The following is a 25,214-nucleotide window of genomic DNA, read 5'->3' on the forward strand; positions in this document are numbered from 1 at the left end:
ACGAACAAAATCCAAATACTGTATTTTCACAAACAGTAGTCAGATACATTTAACCAAATCCGGTCTCGTCTGTGTGCAGTCTAAATGTTTTTCCCAAGCCTGTGGAGGTTTTCTTCGCCTACTCTGGTTTCTTCCCACCTCCCAAAAACACACACGGTAGGGTAATTGATGATTCTAGCTGGAATAGGCCCCAGCATAGCCATGAGCCTAGTAAGGGTCACGGTGTAGAAAACTGATAGATAGATTTTAAGTGAAAGTTGAGTTTAATACAAAATGACAAAGGCTATCGTGGAGAACTGTAGAAAAACAGCAAGAACTGCAATACTGGAGGCCCAAACATTGTTATGTGACCACATATTTAATATCCACAGGAACTTTGTTTACAACAGGCAACAGACTATGAACATGCACAAAGTGGTGCTGATGATTTGGTTAGCAACAGCAACAGTTCTAATGAGCTGAGCAGTATCACACAATGTCCGTGTCTGTAAAGTGAGACCCTGTCCTACCTTTTCAGCTTTTGCTTACATAAAGGGGTCGCCCTATTCCTGTTACTACCTCCAAAGGTGGAAAATATCATGACAAAACACACTTTAATAATTTTACCCAGTGACGTTGTTGTCAACCACATAATTATCCTTTGGTTGTTGAACGCAAAATATGAAGTCAATCCAACATTGGCTTAATTTTTATGGCTGCATCTTCATCATTGAGACTGCGGTCAGGTTTGACTTTTGAAAGAATGAGTTGTTTCTTGTGTCTCTGGTGTTGTGTTATCCGGACCTCTTGATTCAAACAACATGTAAATAAAGATTATAAAAATCATGCACGTACATGAGCGAGCACATATAAATACATATAGATAGAGAAACACGCACATGCACCCACACACACACAAACACGCACACATCCATAGGCTGGCTGGAGCTGTAAAAACTAAACAAAGCTAATCACATTACTGTCCTCTAAATGAGATCCAGACCAGTCTGAGAGAAATCATTTTCTCTTCCCGGACCCCTTTTGCATGCCCCTCTAATTGCCCTCCCTTCGAAATTGTCAGTGCCCGTTAATCCCTCACTGGTCCTCTCATGATGTTTATGGTCACAACTTTAAGTACAACTGCACAATATAATAACAGCCACTACATCGACCCTTGCAAGGATAAAGGTTATAAAAGAGGAAGAGATGGACTCCAGGGGTGCTGGCATGAATTTGGTGCTCTTTGAAAAAATTGTCACTTAGAACCCCTCCATGTCAATTGAATGTACTGTTTTCTGAAAGCGTTCCCTTGCAGTGCCCCTCAACGAGACCACCAAGACAACATCTGTTTGGAACACTTAACTTAATTATGGAGATGAAAAGTGTAGATTATCAAGCAAAAATAAATGTTTATTTATTCCCTTTTATTTCCTGTATTTATGTTTTTGTAGCCATTCGAATAAAAACATGAGGTGGCCCATCTCCCCAACCAAACAAAAAAAAGAAAATATCCCCAAAACAGCAAAAATGTGCTTTTGGATTTTTTTCCGAAGGAAGAAAAATCACATTTGGAGGTGCATTTTATTGGATTACTTCATTCTGAACTATTGGAACAATTTTCCCTGATCAATGAAAACATGTGCTATATCTGAAAGTTTTTTCATTTTTTTCATCTGAAAACAACTAAATATTTCCTTTGTTAAAAAAAGAACTAAAGTAATTTAATTTTGTTGGTGACTTTAACTTGCCCGTTGGTGTGATTGTGAATGTGGCTGTTGTCTGTCTCCATGTGCCCTGCGATTTGCGGGCAACCAGTTCAGAGTGTACCCCACCTCCTGCCTGATGATAGCTGGGATGGTCTCTAGCACTCCCGTGACCCACGTGAGGATAAGTGGCACAGAAAATGCACAAACACATTTACCCAATAAAACCAATAATGCAAAATGTAATATATGTTTATGTGTTATGACATGTCTGCGGAAAGCTCACTGGATGTATATGTCAATTTTTAAACAAAAACAAAAACATTTGAGCTCATCTCAGAGTCCATCTGCCATTTTCACTTTGTGCAGTTGTCTGCACTCAGTATGCCTGATAATCAGTTGTCGGAATCAAACGCGTGAATAAGCAGACAAACACAAAAACTCACTGAGGACGTGTCCATGCAGCCTCAGGCATGCAACCACACACGCGCACACATGCATACACACACACACACACACACACCACACACACACACACACACACACACTGCATGGTTGCACATGGCCAGCGTGATGATGGCAAGTATGTTAATAATTGATGGATCATTTTTGGTCAGCAAGGAGGCTCACTGCTTGTTGTCCGCATTTCAAAGTCGAAATTCTTGTTTTGTGCATTAAACAGTCCAAGTGCCATCTGTTCACCAATATGGCCGCTCACGTGCACACTCCTGATCTTGGTGTCCCAAACATTAGTTCAGGGTTTTGACATTTAGGTTGGACACTTTCAAATTAATCTCTTTTTAATGCATTTAATGCATCCGCAAATGTTTGATTAACTTGTTGAAAAAGTTAATGAATAATAACTAGTTACACAAGAAAGTGTATCTGGGTAATAAATAAGAAAGTAGTAGCCAAAATGGCTGGAACAATAGTGACTAGTAAAAGCACTCGGACTGTATCAGTTTATTTGAGCTGTGCGCTTTTCATCATATCACCAGTGTGTCTTGTCACTGAAGCTATATAATACCGCTACAAACTGTAAATATACAGTAGGCTATCTCTTAAAAACACCAAAAGTACAGGAAACTCACTGTAACTTTACAGTGTCAACCATAAGCACACTGAATCAGTACTGCATCACCGTATCACTGCACTGTCCAGTGAAGTGTTTGTGTTTACTGTAACAAAACAAAGTGTAACACTGCGTCAGCTTACTTAAATTGTACACCGTCCACTGTCGCGATGGTGTGTATTTGGACTGTAACAATGTATTGTTACTTCAACACACTAAAGTGTTAAAGCCTGTGTGCTCACTTTTCTGCACAGTGACAGTTTGACTCTACTACTACAATGTGTGCTCACTCACCGTGTGCACCCACTTAAACTATGCAATAATACTGTGTTGTCTGCTCACAATAGCATTATTGTACAGTATTTTAAACACACTCCAACACAACAGTGTAGGAATTGTTTAAGCGTGTACTTGTAGTCAAGAATGTCTGGTTTCACACACGCCACATGTAACTCAGTGAGTTCACAAGTGCTTAATACACTTAGTTAAAATCTGAATAATAACTGGTTACACAGTAAAGTGCGTCTAGATAATCTCGAGGAAAGCTGTAGCCAAAAGAGTAAACAGTGCAACTCCAAAAGAATGTCCCACAAAGTAGAATGTCCAGGATGTTGCTGCCGCATGGGCCCGTCAGACGTGGCACTGCAACAATGCTGACCACTGTTCACTGTTCGCCGACGTCAATCCCTAAAGTATACGTCTGCGCCCATTCATGCTATAAAAGCCTCAGCCCCTTATAATTGAAATAAACAATATCTCCCACTTAATTACCAGCCTGGGCTAATTAAAGAATGGCCGTGGTCCTCGGCCGGACCTTTAAATACACCAGTGGGACGCAAGAATGCAGGACACAATTCAAACAGGCAGAAAATAGCCGGGACTCTGTGTAATTTTGGTCGTGGACCACAGAAGGAAAAATGTATAATTTAAGCCAGAAATTATTCAGTGAACATAAATGGTTGTTTTAAAAAACAAAAAGTATTCATTAGAGAGAAGCCGGAGGGAGGCGCGTCTATTTTGTCTGTGATGCTGCATGACTACACACTCTTCTACTCATGGTGTATGCCTGCATCTCTTTTTGATGGCATTTTTGCCTAGGTTAAATCAAGTTGACGCGTGTGTGTGTGTGTGTGGTGTGTGTGTGTGTGTGTGTGTGTGTGTGTGTGTGTGTGTGTGTGTGTGTGCTTGTGCTTGTGCAGATATGCACAGGCTAAAGTGACGAGCGCTGCACTCACATTGTTTTTGCATTCTGTGTGGTGTGTGACGCCCCCACAAGCATGAGGACCAAGTGGGGCTATGCACCACCTATTGCAGTAGGTGGCATGTTGTTTAAAACACACACAAAACGCAAAAGTCAGGATTTTGTTGCAAAAACAACATCAATGAATACAGCTGTCTTTTCATCGCAATGGTAGTCCGACGGCGTCTTCTGACTTTTACTGTCCCTACCATGTCTCCCTGTCCTTTTCCTGCCTTTTTATGCAGCAGATTGCCATGGATTCTGCCTACCAACCATCAGTGGGTACTCGCAACCTACATTTACTCTGTTACATTTACTTAAGTAACTTCTGGAATGAATCTTACTTTTCAGTGTAGTTTTAATGCAACATGCCGGTTACTTCCATCCATCCATTTTTTGAGCCACTTATCCCCACAAGGGTCACGGGAGTGGTGGAGCCTATTCCACCGATCTTTGGACAGGAGTCGGGGGGGTATACTGTGAACTGGTTGCCAGCCAATCGCAGTGCACATGGAGACAGACAACAGTCGCACTCACAATGAAACCTTCAAGTGTCCAATTAATGCATGTTTTTGGGATCTAGAAGGAAACCAGAGTGCCCAGAGAAAGTCATCACAGGCATGGGGAGAACATGCAAACTCCACACAGGCGGGACTGGGATTGAACCCTGGACCTCAGAAGTGTGAGGCCAGGGCTCTACAGCTGTTCCACCGGTCCACCATGCCGTTTAATTGTACGTGGGAATTTTTGTTTGTGAGAAATGCTTATTTTTATACATTCCAGTACAGTAAATGCTACAGTAAATACTGCTTTTAGGTTATATTCTGCTTGCTTCATTCATTAGTATCTATTATTGTTTGCATCTTTTTTATTTGGGGAAGGGGGTCATCAGACATACTGCCATGAGCGCTGTCACATGACTCCATTTCACAATGACGATGCAAGTATGGCACAAACAACACAAGCAACAGTGTCCAAATAGCTGTCAGAACATCCACAGATTCACGTTCAAGGTATGTTTATCTTGCAGATGACGGAAAAGAACATCTCCCGTGTGAGCGAGCCCATATAGCCATTTCATGAGTGTATTAAAAAAAAATTGATGATTGATTAATTCGCTCAGGTGATGTTCTGCAATGTCTGATGTTGTGCATTTCTCTTTTTCTCTCTCTTTTTTTGTATATTTAGCATTTGTCCTCTGATTTCACGAATTACTCTCACACAAGTAATTACTACTCTGACTACTTTTTCTTTTGCCTGAGTCATAATATGCTGAAGGAATTGTACCCTTACTTGAATAGAGTTTTTGGCTACTCTACCCACCTCTGCTCTACATTTTCATCTGGAACTTTTCTTTTTAACTTATTCTCCTATACTTGTTCTTCTCTGCATGATTCGTCATTAAAAGAGAAATTACACTAACAAGGACAAGAGAAAGAAAATGGATAGATGGAAGTTTCAGGGTCACTGTTTATATGAGACTGTATTTTAGATGGGACTATTGTAGTAAAAATGTTTTTGTTTCCCCCGCATGGTTTTTAGTCATTGCTACTGCTCCCGGTGAGCATTAAGTGTTTTGAACACATTGAAAAATGTAAGTAAACGAAAACTTCCATTTTTATTTCAATGTTCAGATCTAAAAGTGCTTTCAATCTAAAACTAGTTAGTAACAAAGTAAGAGAAATCCAATCTGTGTTGGTGTTGATAAAGATTTTAAAATCTTCACCAGGAGAGCTACAGTCCTGATAGATAGCGCTGGCCTTGAGGCTGTAAAAGAAGGTTTATCTGCACAAGTATGCTTACTAGTCAGGAAGAAAATGACAAACTCGATCACATTAGAAGCAGCATGCGAATGTGTATTTACGCGTCCGCTAAATTGAGCCGGACCAGAACCCAATGACACATGCAAACAGTTTAGTCAAGATTTCTAACAGATGGAAAATATCTTGACAATAACTGTGTCACTTGTTGTTTTACTTCAGTGTAGTGTTGTGCATCCAGGAGGACAGGAGTGAGTGTCACTATCCTTTTTGCCAATGACTTCCATATGTGCAACAGTTCATGGCTTTGCGTTTGTAGTTTATATGTATTCTCTCACATACTTAACACACATACACAGATTCCCATCCGACATTTGAAGAGTTTGTTTTCAAAACGAGACATAGGCATTTTTTTCAGATTTACGAAACTCGCGCCAAAATTATCCAGCTCCCAATGGATAATTTTGGCGCGAGTTTCGTAAATCTGAAAAAAATGCCTATGTCTCGTTTTGAAAACAAACTCTTCATTTTGTTGTTTGATTGTTTGGCCCCTATTTCCAGAAAGGGCACAAATACAGCACTTTTGTGTGCCACGAACGGGTTAAACCGGTGTCGGTAATTTCGTAGACCAGCACATCCCTGCAGATCCCAGAGTGGCTGGGGTGTGCAACTATAGGAGTGTTTGAGTTTATTCGCCATCAATCAAAGCGGCTCCTTTCATTCCCTTTAAATGTGGTCCAATGACAGTCTCAACGGAGACATATCTTTGTGGAAGAGGACAATGCAGCAACGCATGAGTGGAGCATCCCCGCTTTTAGCCAGTGTGGCAACAAACAACAATTTGAGCTGAGATCGTTATTAAAAACAGAATGAGCTGGTCATAACCACTGGCAATGCAAATTCTGTATGTTTTCAGACCTCGGTATCTGCCTGGCTTTGACCCAGTTGGATTGACTAAAATAGAGTTAGACCTGCACCTGCAAGTAGACGGGGTTTTGGGCAACCGAGATAAAAGCATGAATGAGCTTTTCCTGGTTGCTTGACACATACAAGTCTTCACATTAGATATGTTCTTCAGATGGTAAAAGGCAGTTTTTGTGATTGATTTGATATGACTGTTGAAAGTCAGGTCAGAATCTTTCAGAACACCAAGGTTTCGGACTTGGTCTTTGGTTTTCAAAGGTAGTGAGTCCAGGTACAGTATTTACTAACAGTAATTCTCTTTTGTTTATTGCCAAATAAGTTTCAGTTTAGTTGTGGTTTAGTTGAAGAGAACTTTCGCTCATCCAGTTACCTGTCTGCTTTAGATAGTGGAAGACATCAAATGAACTACAGTCTTCTGTAGACACTGCTAAATACAACTGTGTCATCTTGTTCAGATCGAGCACTACCAATGGTTGCAAATTAGCTCCTTTCCTCCAGGTATGACCTAAACTATTTAAGGACCATTCCATTTTGTTGTACCGACGTTTCCAACCTGTTCACCAGTATATTTTGATCTACCGTATCAAAAGCCGCACTGACATCCAACAAGACCAAAATTGATACCTTTCCTTAGTCAATATTCCTCCTTATATCATTTAGCACATTGAAATTCTGAGAAGGTAATCAAGCTTTCCCAGGGTGGCTTTAGTTGTATTATCATTTTATCATTGTGTTGATTTGTGCTGACATTTGACCTGATAAATTGTATTTTTTCACTGAAATAACAGAGATTTATCAGCTGTTACGAGTTCTGGGGCTCTAATTTTGGGGGGGGGGGGGTTGAGCCTGTCAACCACAGCAAACAGAGTCTGAGTATTATTGAGCTTCTTATTGATGATTTCAGAAAAGTGTTGTTGTCTAGCCCTGACTAACTCTTGGTTAAAATTACAAAGACACTGTCTGTAGAGGTCATAGTCAATTTGGAGTTTAGTTTTTGTCCATTTGCATTCTGCTTTCCTACACTTTGAGAAAAAGCTCTTTACCATCATTGTCCTCCTCCATGGTGTTTTGGGTCACCTCAAGATGGTCTTGGTTTAAATAGTAATAATAATAATAATAATATTAATAATAATTCATAGCGTTTGAGATTTTCAAGGTGAAATTGTCCAAAACTTCGTCAACTGTCTCACCATTCACTCTGTGGCACAGCTGCAGTCTCCATAAACATAGTGGCAGTACTCTCATTAATATACCTTTTCTTAATATTGATATAAATAATACATATTGGTGATCAGAACTTTTGAAAGAATCTGTCATTCAAAAAATACACAAAAATGGTCAGAAATAGCCATATCCCAAATATCAATCGACAGAATTTCAACGTCCTTAGAGATGACCAGGTCTAAGATGTGACCTTGAGTGTGAGTTGGACTCTTAATATGTTGAGAGAGGTCATATGTGTCTAGTATTGGAGAAAGTTCTTTGGATGTTTTTTTTCCATGTTATTATCAGAATGAATGTTAAAGTCCCCCTTTATGACAAAATAGTTGTAGTCAGTACAAATAAGAGACAGAGATGGCTGGAGAGAACGGTTCGATAGACTCACATTTCATCCTCACTAAGTTAGTTGTTCTACTTTTTTTTTTAACCATATATCTTTGCCAAACTTCCTGCCCCTTGTAATTACAGGGATGAAAAATGAATGAGCTCCATCGGGGTCTAGGTTTGGCAAATAATGGTCAGATTTACAAATAAGATTCTTCGTGGGTTGAGGAGGGTCCTTTCACATCTTAGTGGATGATGGTTTCAGGCGAAGGAGGAAAGGGAGGAGAATCTTGGCGTGGTGTGGCCTCGAGTCCAACACTGACAATAGTCTTCATTCGATCAATCAGACCTAACGTTCCATTCAGGCTAGGAGAGCAGGAGCCAACATCTACTGCAGATTGTTTGGTTGTCTAAGTCGTAGAGGGGCTATTCTGAGGTGTGAATGGCTCCAGTGGGGCAGGAAGTAGTGTGGGAGATTTAAAGTGCCGGCTCATTCCATTTGTCGCTTGCTCCTCCGATTGTTTGGCGTTTAGTGTCGGTAAACTGCTACTATCGATGTCTTTCTTAAACACCGGCGCAGTACAGTATATGCTGACAATTCTCTTACCTGGCATGGCCTCACTAATTGTTTACTATCTTTGCCTTATCCACATTCTAACAGTTCCATATCACTATCTAACTCCTATTTTGGTGTAACAGTAACACGACACAGAACATCCTCATTGTGGCAGTACTGGTTTTGTGAGCTTTCTCTAAGTACAGTATCGACTGTAAGATCACTATATCAATAGATAGAAGAACATTGTCTTAAACTTAGCAGCAGAAATGTCAGTTATAATCATGGTCACGGTATGTATCAGCTCTCTTTAATGCTACAGTGTCCACAGTAACAGCAACAAGACTGTATAGTGTATATTCAGTGTAACAATACAGTACTGTACAGTGTTTAGGTGAAACAGTTTAGAGTGTGCATGCTGTGACAGTAGTTTCTTTTGTAAACATTTATCCCATAGTGCAGCAGTCGGCAACCCGCGGCTCCGGAGCCTCATGCGGCTCTTTCATCCTTATAATGCGGCTCTGATTGGCTTGGGAAAATAAATTACAAAAAAAATTTTTTTGTATTTAATTGAAGTGCGTTTTATTTGTGTTAGTTTTTATATTATTTTAGTTCTAAATTTGAAGATTGTGGTCTTGAAATATTAAAATATTAATTAAATTATTTGATATTATTTTTTCGTCGCTCAAAATAGACGTCACACTGCGGAAGCGGGTATACCCGCTGAAACGCCGTCTATTTTGAGCGACTTTCAAGCCCGGCAAAGCCAATGGAGAAACATGCTGCGGTAAAGTAGTAAAAGTTTTTTTTTTCTTCATTTTAGATGTGCGGCTCCCAGTGTTTTCTTTTCCGTCGAAACCGGGTTCAAATGGCTCTTTCGGTGTCAAAGGTTGCCGACCGCTGCCATAGTGTATGTACTTAATGGATCAATACATTGTTGACTGTAAACACTATCAAAAAATGTCTGCTCACTCTTGTAATATTGTGTACATTCTAAAGACCACAGTGCTACCCTGTGCTCAATGTAATGCCGTGTTCCCCCAGCATATTGCAGGCCATTGATCGAGCACCTGCTGTATGGCAGATTTTTAATCAACCATTTTTTTCATGGGTTTGTACAGTAAGTGTTCTCTGATCAATTTAAATGTGGATAATCTGTGTAGGAAGGGTAAAGTTAAATGTAAAAAAACATCTCTATATCACTGATTTTACTTTTACAGCGGGGTCTGGAGCATATCCCCTGTGATAAAACGGAGGGACTGTAGTAGTGCATACTGACTGTTACTGTACAGGTTTTGATCTTTTCATCCCAAAAATGACTCTCATCTGCTTCTATGACATGTGTTTTGGTGAGTCAAGCACAATCAACTGCCGCTCATCCTGACTGTACTTACTTTAATTAGCAAACGTAATACAAGACATTAGTTTTATGAGCCTGACCGTGCGCTTGTGCAGCCGAGCTGTGCGAGTAGCCAAGGGCCAACAGCGCCGTCTCCACCAGCTGGGAGAAGAGAATGTCCTTCCGCACCAGAACAAACTCCGCATGCTCCTCCCTTCCGTCACATCCGTCGGCCTGGATCCCTCCATCCGTCTGCTCCACCACACAGAAGACGGGAATCATCAGACCTAGCATAGGAATGGGGGGGGGGGGGCAATTATAAGACTTGTATTGTCTGCTATTATGACAGAAGATGCAAAAGAGACACCATTGGAACAAGTACTGTATCTCATTCATGCAATTTGCCAATTTGAGAAAAAAGACGCAAACCTGTAGAAAATAGTAGAAAATAAAGGTGTCCATCATCCAATTAATGGACAGCAGTGTGTCTATTCTCCACTTTGTACAGTGAAAAGGTGCACCAGTTGGAACACATCAAACACAATCAAATACAGTTTAAACATGCACTATTTCTCACTGTCTGACATGAAATCAGACGATTTTTTTTCGTGTTTTCGTGTTTTATCTCTTGTTGTTAAATGCCAAAATAATGACAAAATTATTTGTTCAATTACTTTTTTACAGTCGGAAATACACATATCTTTAATTAGTATTTGCTGCCAATGCATTTCAATTTTTATTACTTGGATCAAAACATTTTGGATCTCCTTCCAAAAGCTTCTGACAACAGTTGGCAAGAATTTTGATCCATTCCTTCTGACAGAATTGGTGGAACTGAGACAAGTTTGTCGGCCATAAGGATAGCGATCAGGGCCCCGCGATGACCATCCCAAAACATTGACTTCGTTATGGTTGAGCCACTGGTGACTAGTTTGGCAGCAGGCTTTGGGTCATCGTCCATTTTGTAAACCCATTTGGGCCCAAACTTTAGCTTCCAAGTCAATGTCTTGAGATGTTATTTCAGTTTTGTGAATCTATCACTGTATAGCTCTATTTTGCGAGGTGCACCAGGTTCTCCTGCAGCAAAATAACCTCCCAACATGGTGCCGCCACCTCTTTATTTTAAAGATTAGATGTTGTTCTCGGCCTTGCAAGTTTCCTCTTTCTACCTCCAAATGTAGCAATGCTCATCATCATTTTATTTTCACCAGAACAGATCTCCGGAAACGAAAAAATTGAAAATGTATCCTGTTGTGCATTTTTGAAACCACAATCTCTCTTTTTGATATTTCTTTTTGGATAAATGACATCTTCCTGGCGGAGTAGCCTTACAGCCAATGTCACTACAGTACTCCTTTCACTGTGACTAATGATACATTCTTCCAAGCTTCAGCCAAGATATTCACAACATATTCACAACATATTCACAGGTTTGATATGTACATTTCTTACCAAAAGACATTCATTTCTGGGACACAGAAACTTGAGCAGTAAAATGACAGGACATTGTTTATACTTTTTTGTGTGTTTGTACTTGCATATAATTATTTAAACAGATGAACGGGTCACCTTCTGGAAATTGCTCCCAAGGATGGACCAGATGTGTGCTAGTCCACAATTGAATTCCTGATATCTTGGTTGATTTCTTTGGACTTTGCCAGAGTTTTACATTCCGAACCAGTGTTTTTCTGGTTTTTCTTGGCCAAATACATCCAAAGGTGTGTCTCTATTGGACTCGCATGTAGTCAATAAACCGAATTGACCAAAGAAATGACAGCATCATCAGAGCTTTCCCAATTTGTTTACAGGCATAGCAATCTTTCTGTCTGACTTTGAAAAAGGTAACAAGTAAAGGTAACTGCCTAAAATTGCCATTTAGTAACTACAAATAATTTACGTCATCTGATTTCATGTCAGACAGTGAGAATAAAAAAAGTGTGTCTTTTATTTAGGGTACCTGTGTGTAAACATCTGATTTGAACTGTATGCAACAAAACTGAAATGGTTTACTGAGAACATTTTTTTTACCTTTCTCCTTTCATAAATGTCTTTCAGAATGTCTGCCTTGATTAACTTGTTTTCCTATATGTGAAAGCCTTTTGTTGCGGAGCCACCTGTCAACTGGCACTAAATGAAAGCTGTGTCTGTGGACATGATGGACTTGAAAGCATTAGGCACCGTCCCAGCACTAATAATGCACTGCGGCATTAGCACCCCCACTTCAGCTCCATCCACCTCATTGTTTTAATCAGTCAATTCCTATATTTCTATTTCCTCCTCATTAATCACTCTACTCGCGGGCCCTCCAGGCGCTCATGGAGTGAATTACACACCGGAGCGCCATGCCAATTGGAGTAAGTGAATTTTTCCCCAACAGGGAAATATAACTGTCAACACTCTCCCTCCCTCTCTCTCTCTCTTGTGCTCTCTTTCTCTCTCTCTCTCTCTCTCTCTCTCTCTCTCTCTCTCTCTCTCTCTCTCTCTCTCTCTCTCTCTTGCTCTCACTTTGTCTGTGTCTCCATGTCGCTCTCCTTCAGTTCCCGCCATGCTTGTCCTCACTCGCCACTGGATGCTCTGGTTTAGATGATGCGAATTGGTCTCAAACCTCTAATCTCTCTAATATGTATGAGGAGGGGTTTAAAATAAAATGTGTCTGTTCCTGTGTTTTTGTGTGCACATGTGTGTGTGTGTGTCCTTGTGGCGGCTGTGTGGTTTTGGCCGAAACACATTGAGTTTCCTGTCTTCAAGGAAAACACTGTCATTATTCCAACGATGGGAAACCCCTTCCTCCTTCCTTCCTGATTTCTCATCCCCTTTTTCTTCTTCTTTCACCCCATCTAAGGTCCGTCTTGCTTTGATAACCTCTTCAACTCCTGCAGCTCAGTCTCCGCAAAACCGCTCAATTTCAGATTTGTCATTCCAGCAAAAGAAACCCAGGAATGTTATATGATAAATATTGGGGAGGAGCGCCCAAATCTATAAATGTCCTTCTAATTTTAGTGTGAGTCAAAGCGAAAACGACTCTTTGGGATTAAACTTGGGGCAAACATATGGCAGCAGCATGCACACATGCACATGCACAAATAAGAGCAACCCTCTCATCGTTAACGCTTGATCGATAATCCACAGTGGTCTGCGTAAATCTTATTTGTATGCTGCAATCACCTTTATTTACAGAGCCCCTTCGCCCTCGCCTTGTAGTGTTAAAGTGGGATTGCCTCGCTGCATTCTCAACAGGGAAGCTCAAGTTCAAAGGTCAAATACAGTTCACAGTATAGTGTAACCTTGAAAGTGGAAACACAGTTCATCAGATTTTAAAAAAACTTCAAACCAAAGTTAAATCATGGAAAGAGAGATAATCCGTCAAACTCATAAAACTTTATTGACTACATAATGAGCTACAGTGGAAGAAGAAGCCATAAATTTTTTGGACGACGGTAGTTCAAATTCTGAACATTTAGCACAGCTTGAGAAAGGTAGACTTTTCAGAAAAATTATTCAGAATTTTATGACGTAAGAGGTATTCAACTTGAGATTCCAGTTTGTTCGTTAGTTTGGAAGGGTATATACATGAAAATTAAAAATAAATAAATAAAACCCCCGTTAAACTGACCTCTTGTGAATTTTATTTTGGGATTCCTTTACCCCCAAAATGATATCCATATTTTTTGTTTTATGACCCTGCTGGCATTTAACTTTAATGGGGTGTGTACCTGAGAGAAAAAAAGGAAAATCAAAAATTAATCCCTGAATGTTCTCTGAACTGACACCTCAAAGGTGGCAGTAACAAATTCCCAAAATGTTGACAGGATTCCAAACTGTGCGATCTTGGGCATATTCTAATTTCCATTTTCTACTCTACGACAGATGTTAAAAACGAATCCTGATGTAACTTCTGTGTAGGCGGGATGGCATAACTTGTAAGAATTTGCATCCGATCAAACGACAACAAATGGAACGGAAATGACAATCCGTTTTTGGGGCCCCTAAAAATGATGAGCATAATCATGGTTTGGACCCTTTACCCACCATGTCGCTTACCTCCAAGGGGTCTGAGCGGAGCCCCATTTTGCCGTAGGCGGGGCCCCGTGGGGCTGCCGTTGAGCTCCACTCGGCCCTTCTTCCCTGGCGGTGGCAGGCTAGCGAGGTCCGGACTACCGCCTCTCCGCTCAGGACTGTCCTGTGTGACTGGACTTTCCCCTCCTCTCTCCATCCTCTTCCAGACCCCCAGCGGAGCTCCAGCCAGAGAGAAAGAGGCTAAGGACAAACAGAAAGTAGCATTATATGTAAAACTGCAAGGTATCGTTTTCTGTTACCATACAGTATCGATAAAAAAACAATACGCACCGCTATTGTGACTGCCTGATCTTAAATGATTTATGGATTTTTACACTTGTATTGATGAAATATTTTCTTCAGTTATGTCTGATATTGTGTAAGTGTCGTTAAGGGATATTGTTTCAATCGCTGGGAAAACACCACAATATCATATTGTGATTTATGCTGTGATTCCCACACTTTGTAGCTATTGATAAACAGACCCCATATAGTTTTCGATGGCTGTCTGGCAAATTTATATGGTGTATATCAATGAAAGGTGTCCTAATTACATAACTTTTTTTCTGTGTTCTTCCAATATATCAATCATCACAGTCATCTACTGTCATGATCCTGCCGCTCCAGCCCGGGCTGTGCGGGTGTCCGCGCGGTTGTGCTGATTGGGAGGTGCACACCTGCGCCTCATGCAGCCTGATTATGCTGTGTATTTATATGACCCCAATGACGACAGGCCGGGGCCAGTTCGGTGAGCTTCATGTCCCGTTCGAGTGCTGCGGTATCCCCGATCGACAACCTGTGTGTACCGACCTTCGCCTGTTCTCCGACCAGCCCCGTAAGCCTGACCCCTTTGACACTTAAGCCTTCCTTGATCGATCTCCCGTGTACCGACTCCTGCCTGCCCGCTCACCTGCTCTCTTTGCCCGACGTCCCAACTACCGCTGCTGAACCTGACTGCCTGCTCGATCCCCGAACTCGGCATATAATAAACGTTTCTCCTTGAACTACCTTGCATCATCCGAGTCCTGCATTTGGGTCCCACCCCCGTTCCGATGTTTCGTGACATCTTCAGACTTTTTTTTTAAATGTCTTTGCAGTTTTTTTGGTCACAGAAAAAATACTTATTTTTTTTAACTCCATCAAGACTGATGGTTCCTCTTAATTTGTTCGTCACCATTTTTTATGGTCATTATTTGTTTATGATGTGATTGGCCGCAATAATCTTACACTTGTCACTTTTCATCTCAGCAACACCTACTGCTTGGTGTGTTGTTTATTTTTATTTTTTTTTTTTTCAGACCAAAAATGTGTTTCCGTTTCAGACGGATGTTAATTAAAACACCATTAGGATAAGATTAAGATTCACCCCCTCACAGTTTGATTTCAAAATTATACTCTTTGATTTTGTATAAAAGGTCATAGAAATGTAAAAAAAATGAGGAAGAGACTTAACAGAACAGCAGTAGAAATAAACAACTAAGTGTGTGTGCGTGTGGGGTTGCGTGTCTAATACAAGCTAATGCATTAGATGCCGTGCCAGGCCAGACGCAGGTCGCTACAGGCCAAATGGGTGTCTTTTATTTACACGGGTGGCCCCTGGATAATATCCGCTGGCATGTGTGGCTGAGGAGAAGAGGTAAGAGACATAAGAAGCCATGAGCACTGGAAGATTGAGAGAGCGGGTTAGAAGTGATCAATTACAGGGTGAAAATGGAGATTTGAGAACGGCGACACCATAGCGGGGGTCAGTGCTGACGGACTTTTTCCATCGATTCGTCATGGCAAATGAGAATGCATGCTTATTGTTCGAACTGACTCTCATCAACATTTGATTAGAAAGTGCTCCACTCACACTTTTTGTCCATCTGCACTTTTTCGTGCACCAGCTGTCCAAACCCTGCATGGACAATTGCCTCAGCCAAGTTTAATCACCCAATTTATTTCATTTTGGGTAATAGAAATTGATGTTACGCAGCATAACTACAATTTTTAAAAAATGTTTCTCATTGAGGAAATAGTGTGTGGGAGATTTAACACAAATATCAATTTTTATATCATGTTTTAAAATTATCTGTAGACTCTGTCAAAACAGCTACCAACACAAACTTTATGCCTATGTTAATTAGCAGAGATTGTATACGGAATTAAAAATGTATCAGAAAAAAATGTGACTTTGCTCATCAATAATTATAATCAGTGAAATTCATATCATTCAACCATCATTTTATTACACGTTATAGAGCTGTTGTTTCATTGTTTGCCAGCTGAGTTAACTATCCTAAGCTAACAGCTAATATCACCAACCCCACAGTGAACTTTAGCATTCAGGCTACCTGAATGCTATTATAAAAGGATCCATCCATCAATTTTCTTAGCCGCTTAGCCTTACGAGGGTCGCGGGAGTACTGGAGCCTGTCCCAGCTGTCAACGGACAGGAGACGGGGTACACCCTGAACTGCTTGTCAGCCAATCGCAGGGCACACCGAGACAACCAGCCGCACTCACAATCACACCTAGAGGTAATTTAGAGTGTCCAATTTATGTTGCATGTTTTTGAGATGTAGGAGGAAACCGGAGTGCCCGGAGTAAACCCATGCAGGCAAGGGGAGAACATGCAAACTCCTCACAAGGAGGGCCAGGATTGAACCCTGGGTCCTCAGAACTGTGAGGCCAACGCTTTCCAGCTGAGCCACCATGCCGCCTGAAATCTCATATAATTAAAGTTAATATTAACTTGTAGTTGATGTAAATGTTCAAATGATTTCATTGATTTCATGTCCTGAAGATTGGCTAGCTCGCTAGAAAGATAACCATATTTTTCACAACAATGGCCAAAGCCAGTCCAATTAACTGTTGTATTAAATCTAAATAAACATTTTTTTTAAATCATACTGTTCTGCAATACCCATTAATTGCTGATGCAATTAAAAATACAATTCAGTGGAAAAAGCTCAGCTAATACAACTGCACATGTTTAATAGTATTTGTTTTTGTGGCTATTTTTTGGACATTTTGGGGCAAAGCTTGTCCAGAATTTGTAAATTTATTATACCGCTTATTTGCTGTCATCAAGATTGGAAAGCTGGTCTTATCCAAAAAAAAAAAAAATAAAAAAAAATAAGATAATAATAATAAGGTCATTTTTAATATTATGGAGTTCATTTGAGATCATTTCAACCCATTAAAACAATTTTGAACAGGACCAAAGGAACACTAGAAATATGAATACTATCTTTCACTTTCTTGTCATTCTGCAAGTGACGTATAAAAACAGGTAAAAAGTTGGCTTTGTACTATAAAAGGAGACTGAACAACTGTTGTCAAACTTTTTTAATTGTACTTATGATGTCATAGAGAAGCATAATTAATACGCAGAGCCAGCATTGTGACAGACAGCTATTAACGAACAGAACAAAAAGTAATATCTCGGAGATTGTATAAACGTTGTCCATAGCGGGCCCTGACCTGTCGTAGAAGCTTGAGGATGCATATCAGGAGCGAGCTAGTTGTTGCCGCCATCTCGCCGTCTAACCTGTGCACAGCATCTGTATCATCATCAAGCAATGTGGTCTCTAATCTCCCAAGAATGACATCACCTTTTGTATTTGTATCCAATAGAAAGAGTTAAGAAAAGTCACATCACTATTTCTCCTGATCTCAAACCTAACTAAACTACCAATGCTTGTTAGTTTGTTTTTTGCAGGCACACAAGCTTGTGTGATGTTGTGACAGCATGACAGCAAAGTGCCGTCGACAAGCAAGATGGCCCCAACACAACCCCTTTCTCAAATAATGAGCTTCAGGTTTCGTTCAGCTGCATTCCAGAAAACTTGAGAAGTCAAACATTTTGACTCACAGCCGCCCGAAGCCGAAGTTCCTACCCATCAGGGAAATTCGTTTGCAGTCCTTGCTACTTTGAGTTGTTCGGTAAAACTGGGAACGAGGTGTCAAACTCAAGGTCTGTGGGCCAGATTCGGCACTCTCCAACAACCAAATGCAGCAATATGATAGGGCAATTATTCCAGGAAAAAGGTACACAGTGCATAACTGATGATGATGAAAAGAACATGACATCCGTGATGTAATGCTGCACCAATCGGGTTAATAGTAAAAAACGGGATTTTATTTATAAACTCAGAACTTTGCGACATAATTTTTTTAAACACGTTGTTTCATATTTCATTGAACAATGCATTCATCATTTTGACAAAATTCAGTCAAAAGTGGGTCCATTGACCTGAGTTGCCCTAAAAGATTATCCCAATGAACTATCCTGCGGTGTGCAGTTTGACAAGCTGAGCCGCGGATTCCATGATTGCGACGTCAAATTGAACGATAGCTAATTATTGAGCATGGATGCCAGAGCTGCCTCTCACAGGTCAGTCTTGGTACTGTGACTGACATGTTTATTTTTTTTATTTTTTTTTTTTGGGGGGGGGGCTGAATAGCTGTTGTCAGCGGCAGTAAAGTTATCTGCTTGGTGTGCTGTGTTGATCATCTGTACTTTCTGACTTTCTACTTGTCATGTGTGAGCTTTTCTGACATTTTGAAAACCATTACACATCCAGCTGTAGCGCATCGCAATTTGGCTGCAGATTTTTTGGACAGTAGGATCATTTCCCCTTGCCAGGGGGCCTCCTCGATTCCGAATAACATTTATGTTTAGCATTTATCATTATTTGTTTAAGACTACTCTAGTCTTTTAGAACAAATAAAAAACATTTGAACAAGAAATGCCTCATTGACCACATGCTAACCATGACAATAATAGTTGTCCGTTAGTGACGTGTCGTTAACATTATATTCCTGCAAAACTGTTGAGTCATTGAGGACATCTGCTCGCGTGGGAGATGTTACAACACGACCTGATTCCATGCAACTAATAATGGTAATGTATCTGCGCGATATTACCCAAACAGCCAGCAACTGATAAAAAGGGTCATCTGTACTTTATGTGCTGTGTTGTGCAACCCCTTTTGTACCATCTTTTTTATGACTTGATAAGTGAATAATGGCATGTACCATCAAGGAGGAAATCAAGCAACCTTTTCACAGCGTTATCGTTCCCCCCGGAACGCATCCCCCAATTGGTCGCCGTTTTAGGACATGTGATCGTTAAAGCTGTTAATAAAGCAGTGATAAGAGCCGCTGTTATGTATCTGCTATGAAACGTGTAATGTTTTTTTGATAAGCCCAAGTTCACAACACCTTTTCCAGTTTATTGCTTGAAGGGAAATAATCACTAAAGTTGTTTTTTTTTAATAAAAAAAAAAAAGCCCCAAAATGTCCTCCACAGTAAGATCTAACCAACACAATTTTGCTTTGAAGCTAAATGGATATCCAATTCCACAACCATTGAACAAATGAGCATTTTGGGGTTAAAAGCTTTCCATTACGATTCCTCAGAACTTTTATTTTGTCCCGAGCATGTGGTGCTAAACTTTGTTTCTTTGGTATGGGTTATAATTCGTAAACCAAATAAATCACTAGTTGTGGGACTTCTTATACTTAAAGACTCAACAACTTTTGCTGGTGTGTTCATCCTGCTAAAAATTGACATTTGGTAAGTGAGCGGACCCACAAAAAAAAAAAAAAACACAACAACTCAAGAAGCCATGCCTGAAAAGACAGAAAGGTGGCCATGCGGGGCTCGTTTGGACCAGCGATCCTTCAGAAACAAACTCCTCATTTCAACCTAAAGATAAACTTTGTGTCCTAAACTGGTGCACGTCAAATTGTGAGGATTTTGATCAGCGCATAACAGCAAAGTTTGATGACTCGCTGGAAAACACAAGAGTCTAAAATGCAATGACTCCTCTCTGGAATTCCCAATTTTCCGGAATCTTCATACAGTACCGGAATCATTTGTTCAGGGAAATGGTTCCAGTCTACCCCCACAAAAACTGAAATCAACAAAGTCGCGACCAGAAAATTTGTTGAATATTTACATTATTTTAAAGCTGTATGAACTTCCCCAGACTTTAATCTTGCCTACACTCTTATTATCCTCTACAACTCTTTTATAAACACATTTCATGCCCTAAAACACCTTTTAAACTCTTAAAGTGACAATAATGTGTTAGAAAGTGTTTATTTTACCACACACAAAAAATCACAACATACACTTGGATGAGCGGCTCAGATAATGTATGGACTAAATACCAACCAATATTGAGAATTATGAACAATGTATAATGAGAGGAAAAAGGGTCAGCAATGGACTGAATCCCCAATGGGTGAACTTTTATATACTAGCATTGTCTAACTAACCAATAACCTTTTTATCAAAAATTGCCGCTCTAATCCCCCCCCCCCCCCCCCCCCCAGAATCCAGCAGTGGGCGACATCAAATGTTCATGCTGCGCATGTGGCCCACACACCAAAGGTTGCCCACCCCATGTTGTAGACATAACAAATAGGCAAGGAGCCCAGATTCTAGACACGCCTGGAGAATGACAAGACGTCATGTGTTAATCAAAGCCAGTCCAAACTTGGGGATTTGCCAGAATGAAGCAAAGAGTTAAAAAAAAAAAAAGTTAGAGAAAAGAACACCCCCCAAAAAAAACTAAGAATATATTAAACAGTTCAAGAGCAGAGTTGCCTCATCTCTTTCTACGTCAGCAGCAATTGAAGCTTATCAATTATTAGCACATATAGCAGAGATAAAGGAAGCCCTCATCGAGATGCACTTTTATCGGATTATGGAGCTATTGGTGAGCGCAGATAAAAAGGAGGCAGGACAGAACACGAAGGAGGCGAGATCCGAGTGATGTAAATAAGAACACGAGACGTCATCGGCGCCTCAGACGGGTCGTTTGACATGGAAGGAGGACGGAGAAGAAAGCAAGCAAAAACAAAGGCAAAGTTCCAATTTCACACCCGAAAGCTCACTTGGTGTGTGTTTGTTTTGCACTTCTTGCACAAGAGGTGGGGAACCATTTTCCTATTTGGGTCCGGTCCAGTTCCTCAGAGAGACATGCAAAATTGATGAAACGGTCTAACTTCAACTGATCAATTGAGAACTTTTCAAAGGTCCCATTAATCGACATTGATTTTGATCATCACTTGATCGGTTGGATCATTTTGACTAAATTGTCCAAATACTCCAAATTTGAGGCTCTCACTGGGAAATATTATCAGATTTCTTTCATCTTCTATGAACGCAGAGTGATTATATTTGTTTTTTAATGAAATAAGATATTCGCAAACATCTGCTTTTACTTGGGAAAACAACAATAGACATTTTTGATGATAATGTTACGATCCAAACTGAGTCATAAACAATGTATGTTGGGGCACTTACTTGCTGCACTCGCTGTTTTATAATAAAGGGATAAAAAATTGAATATATCTTTGTTTTATCCGATTCATCGATTAGCAAAGTAAGTAAATAAATTAGTTGTGACCCTAAAATGTTCATTCCAGTATAATTATGTAATCTATTACAAACATTTGTGGGTTGTTGCAACTCCTGGTGTTTTTTTTTTTTTTTTTTTAGAATATTCTGCCGAACTGCATGAAAACACACAAATACACACATATACTGACACGTGCATGTAAAACATCATATATATGATCATATGGAATAAAAAAAGAGACTTTTGTCGTTTCTCCCACCCCACACACACACACACACAATTCTAACACTTCCCAAGGACCACACACATCCTCAGCGGCACACATACTGTACAATATACTGCAGTCACATGTATAAAAAGAAAGGTAAGTATGGTTGTTACGTCTCGTAAATTACAACGTATTATGCTAATGAGATGTGTGCCTTTGCAAAGATATTAATACTCAGTTTTTAAGTATTAATTCAGCAATATGTTCATTCTTGTCCTTGCTGTTTGGAAAATGATTGCATCACGCTGAGAGTTACTTTTAATAGTTGGGCTTGATAAATTAACCACAATAATGGCAAAAACTTTCAGTCCGATTGTGCAACGTGCAGGAACAAGAAAAAGACAATGATCAATATGTCGATCAGAAGTGAATGTTCTTATTTGTGTAAAGGCAGAAAGTTTTCTGCACCACTTTATTAGATTGCAGCAGAGAGGAAAATTACAATGGCACCATGTAGTTCATGTTCATAATGGCTTTGTTAATTAGTAGTAATGACGTGACCTTCAAGTCAGGAAATGAGGCTGCACGTTGAAAAACATCGTGCAGCTTGCAGGGTGTGCAGAATATTCAGAACGTTATTTTATTTTGGTGTCAGACTGTCTCACACACTTGCTGCGGAAATAAAATAAAAGTATTTTTTTATTGTTTATAAATTTGCATCGAAGTGCAACGAAGCTATTTTTCATAATTTCCATAGTTAATATATATAATTTTTGGAATGGTTTTATCATTCCTTGGCTAACATAATTATCCATGACTGTCCACGATTTATTTAACCAATTTGTGTTGCGTTTATATTATTTTTATTATTCAAAATGCGTGTGCTGATGTGACAGAGGCTTGATTTACGGGTTTTAAAAACAATAATTATGGGGGGTGGCTGTGAAAGTGCTCGAGAAACATGAGCAAGAATTCATGTCGACTTGAAAAGAAGTAAAAGTCTTCCTTTTACATTTACATACCGTCGATTTTTTAAAATTATTTTTGTATTTTTTTTTTTAGATTTAAGCCGCTTGGCTGCTCGTGCACGTATCAAAAATGAATACCTTGTAAGTTTCTTTTATGAACTGACAACACGATGCCCCTTGTTTGGCATTTTTGCTTGAACGATTAGTTTGAATTAAGAAATTTACTTTGTAGACTCAAATCGAATATCCATGAGGCCGTTAGCGGAATGGTTTCTGGGTATTTAACACCGCTTTTAAAATTAATTCCGACATTTACTTGACATTAATCAGAGTCAAATTATTTTTCCATTTAAGACATATTATTCAACGGATGTTGCGGCGCATTTGTAAAAATTAATACACAAACACACACACTTAAAAGATGGCGTCCATTCTTAAGTCGCGCGTGTTCACGCAGGTTTGCTTCACAGGACAAAAAAAATTACTTGAACACTAACTGGATTGTAACAAAGTAATAGTATATACTGTACATGAAATACCAGAGACCAGAGACAATGTTGTGGTGGCCGCCGCAGTTTTACTGTTGGTTTAATGTCAACACATTATGTAACGCTGTCATTCACGCATAATTAAAATAAGAGTGCTAATTTCGTAAATGTTTGCATCATTTGAGGAGCTAGCTTTTGGACGAAAAATTATCTCGGTTTTTTTTTTGTTTTTTTTTTTTTTGCATGTATGTGGTGCCTGCTGGTTCACTTTTTATATATATATTTATGTATCTATTTGCCGGGGGTGGGGGGTGCGTGAGCGGCGCAGGTGCACTGCGGCTGTCCGCCTTCCTACTCACAGTTCACGGCGTGTGTGTAGCGCTGCTGGCCGCCGAGCAGGTTGTGTCCATTGATCAGCAGTAGTGAATCCAGGGCTGCGGGGCTCGCTCAGGTTGGGGTGTGGGGTGGAGGGGTGGGGGCGCCCGGGGCCTGGGAATCCAAAAAGTTGGACGCGCAGGTGAGGAAGATGCGCGTCAGCTCTTCTTCCTGAAGCGCAAGCAAGCGAATTTTTCTTCTCCGGTTTGTCTGTTTGTTTGTTTGTTTGTTTGATTTTTTTGTCCGGAGAGCTGAAGGGTTGCACGCCGGCGCTGTGCGGCGGCGGTTCCGCGGAGGTCGCTTTTGGATACGCTTTGCAATCAAAGTCACTTTCAGTGAGTGCCTCGTGCCCGCCACTCACTCACTGAGTGAATGAGCGAGGAGGAGAGACGCAAAGAGGAAGAAGGAAGGAGGGAGGGAAGAAGGGAGGGAGGGAAATATGGAGGGGGCGTCCCTTCTAATCGCCTCCATGAATGCATTAAGAGGGCCGGATCTCATTTCTATTTTTTTCCCATGTCCCCCAAAAAGCATTTTGCTAACACACAATTGACATTATTCATGATATATTGCCTCATGTCTTCATAAGTAGACGTTTCCATGTTCCACTAAGTTACTTTTTTAAGTCTCACTGTTTTAAAACTGTTCTCCACTTTTTAAGATTCATATTTTCCATCGTTCTTCAGTTGATTATACGCACCGTCGATTTTTAGTTCTTAGGCTTTCACCTCCTTAAATGTCCAGTGTCTTTTCTCTGCACTATTTATCTCAAGTTTTTCGCATGCTCGAAAATGATGTCCCTCATATTTTTTCCTCCCTACTCTTTCCAACTTTTCTGTAGCTGTTTGATTTGTTCCACGAGTGAGATTTGCTGGCACTTTTGTATTTGCTTTTTGTCCACTCCTTGAAGTGTTTGTTCTCACACTATTCACATTATTTTATTTGCATGTGTGTGTACACGCCAAACATTTTGAACATCACCACACATAAATGACATTGTATTTTAACATTTCCAACTCTATACTTTGAATAAATTTTCCACTCTCATTTTTTATTTCAATATTATTTCCGCTATTATTCTTAGCTTGTTAGTTTGTTTGTTTTTCCAACTGTCCTAACTCTCCCCTCCCCAGGTTCCGAAGTGTTTTGTGTGTGTCCCAAAGCACATCATGTACATTATTTCCAAACGTTAATTGACAGCAACTAATTCCAAGTAGATGCACGTCAACGACGATAATAAAACTAATCATCATTAGCTTCATCATCATCTTTGCAGTATTCTGAGTACTCTCTTGGCGTGTCATCAACCATTGGAAATCCATGCATGTTTATCAGTAGTCTGCTAATAAGTGAACAAGCCCCTTCCTATATATTTGATGGTCAGGTTTCAGCGCATAAGCAGGAAGTCTGCGCTCTTATTTTGAAAAACTAACTTCTGCAGTCGGGAAGTGGCGTCAGAACATCCGACACATTGAATTAAAAATTGCGGATCTGCATACATTCTTAAAAAGATGATGATGATGATGATGATGATGATCATGATGATGATGATCATGATGATGAATTGTATTTGTGATGAAATGACATATTACATATTCCTTATTTTTTCATGTATTTCCATCCATCCATCCATCCATTTTCTTTGC

General features: G+C 40.0%; 1 protein-coding gene and 1 long non-coding RNA gene across 5 annotated transcripts in view; one reads left to right on the plus strand and one right to left on the minus strand.

The window, feature by feature from the left end:
* Positions 1-23,918, minus strand: part of satb2 (SATB homeobox 2) — a 44,703-nt gene extending 20,785 nt beyond the window's left edge. For 3 of the 4 annotated variants that reach the window (XM_061840551.1, XM_061840550.1, XM_061840548.1), the window contains exons 1-3: positions 23,556-23,918; positions 14,160-14,375; positions 10,220-10,405 (exon numbers count right to left, since the gene is read on the minus strand). In XM_061840551.1, the coding sequence (XP_061696535.1) occupies positions 10,220-10,405; positions 14,160-14,331 (358 nt within the window). In that variant the 5' untranslated portion in view covers positions 14,332-14,375; positions 23,556-23,918. Of the gene's footprint in view, positions 1-10,219; positions 10,406-14,159; positions 14,376-14,465; positions 14,543-23,555 lie in introns of those variants that run through there. The other variant, XM_061840549.1, reaches the window with a different exon arrangement.
* LOC133511724 (uncharacterized) lies at positions 9,472-10,373 on the plus strand. The gene is made up of 4 exons (XR_009798020.1): positions 9,472-9,566; positions 9,824-9,899; positions 10,000-10,128; positions 10,235-10,373. It is a non-coding gene; the product is annotated as an uncharacterized LOC133511724 (long non-coding RNA).
* Positions 23,919-25,214: the final 1,296 nt, after the last annotated feature.

Source organism: Syngnathoides biaculeatus, chromosome 14 (assembly GCF_019802595.1).
Source record: "Syngnathoides biaculeatus isolate LvHL_M chromosome 14, ASM1980259v1, whole genome shotgun sequence".
Classification (NCBI taxonomy): Eukaryota; Metazoa; Chordata; class Actinopteri; order Syngnathiformes; family Syngnathidae; genus Syngnathoides; species Syngnathoides biaculeatus.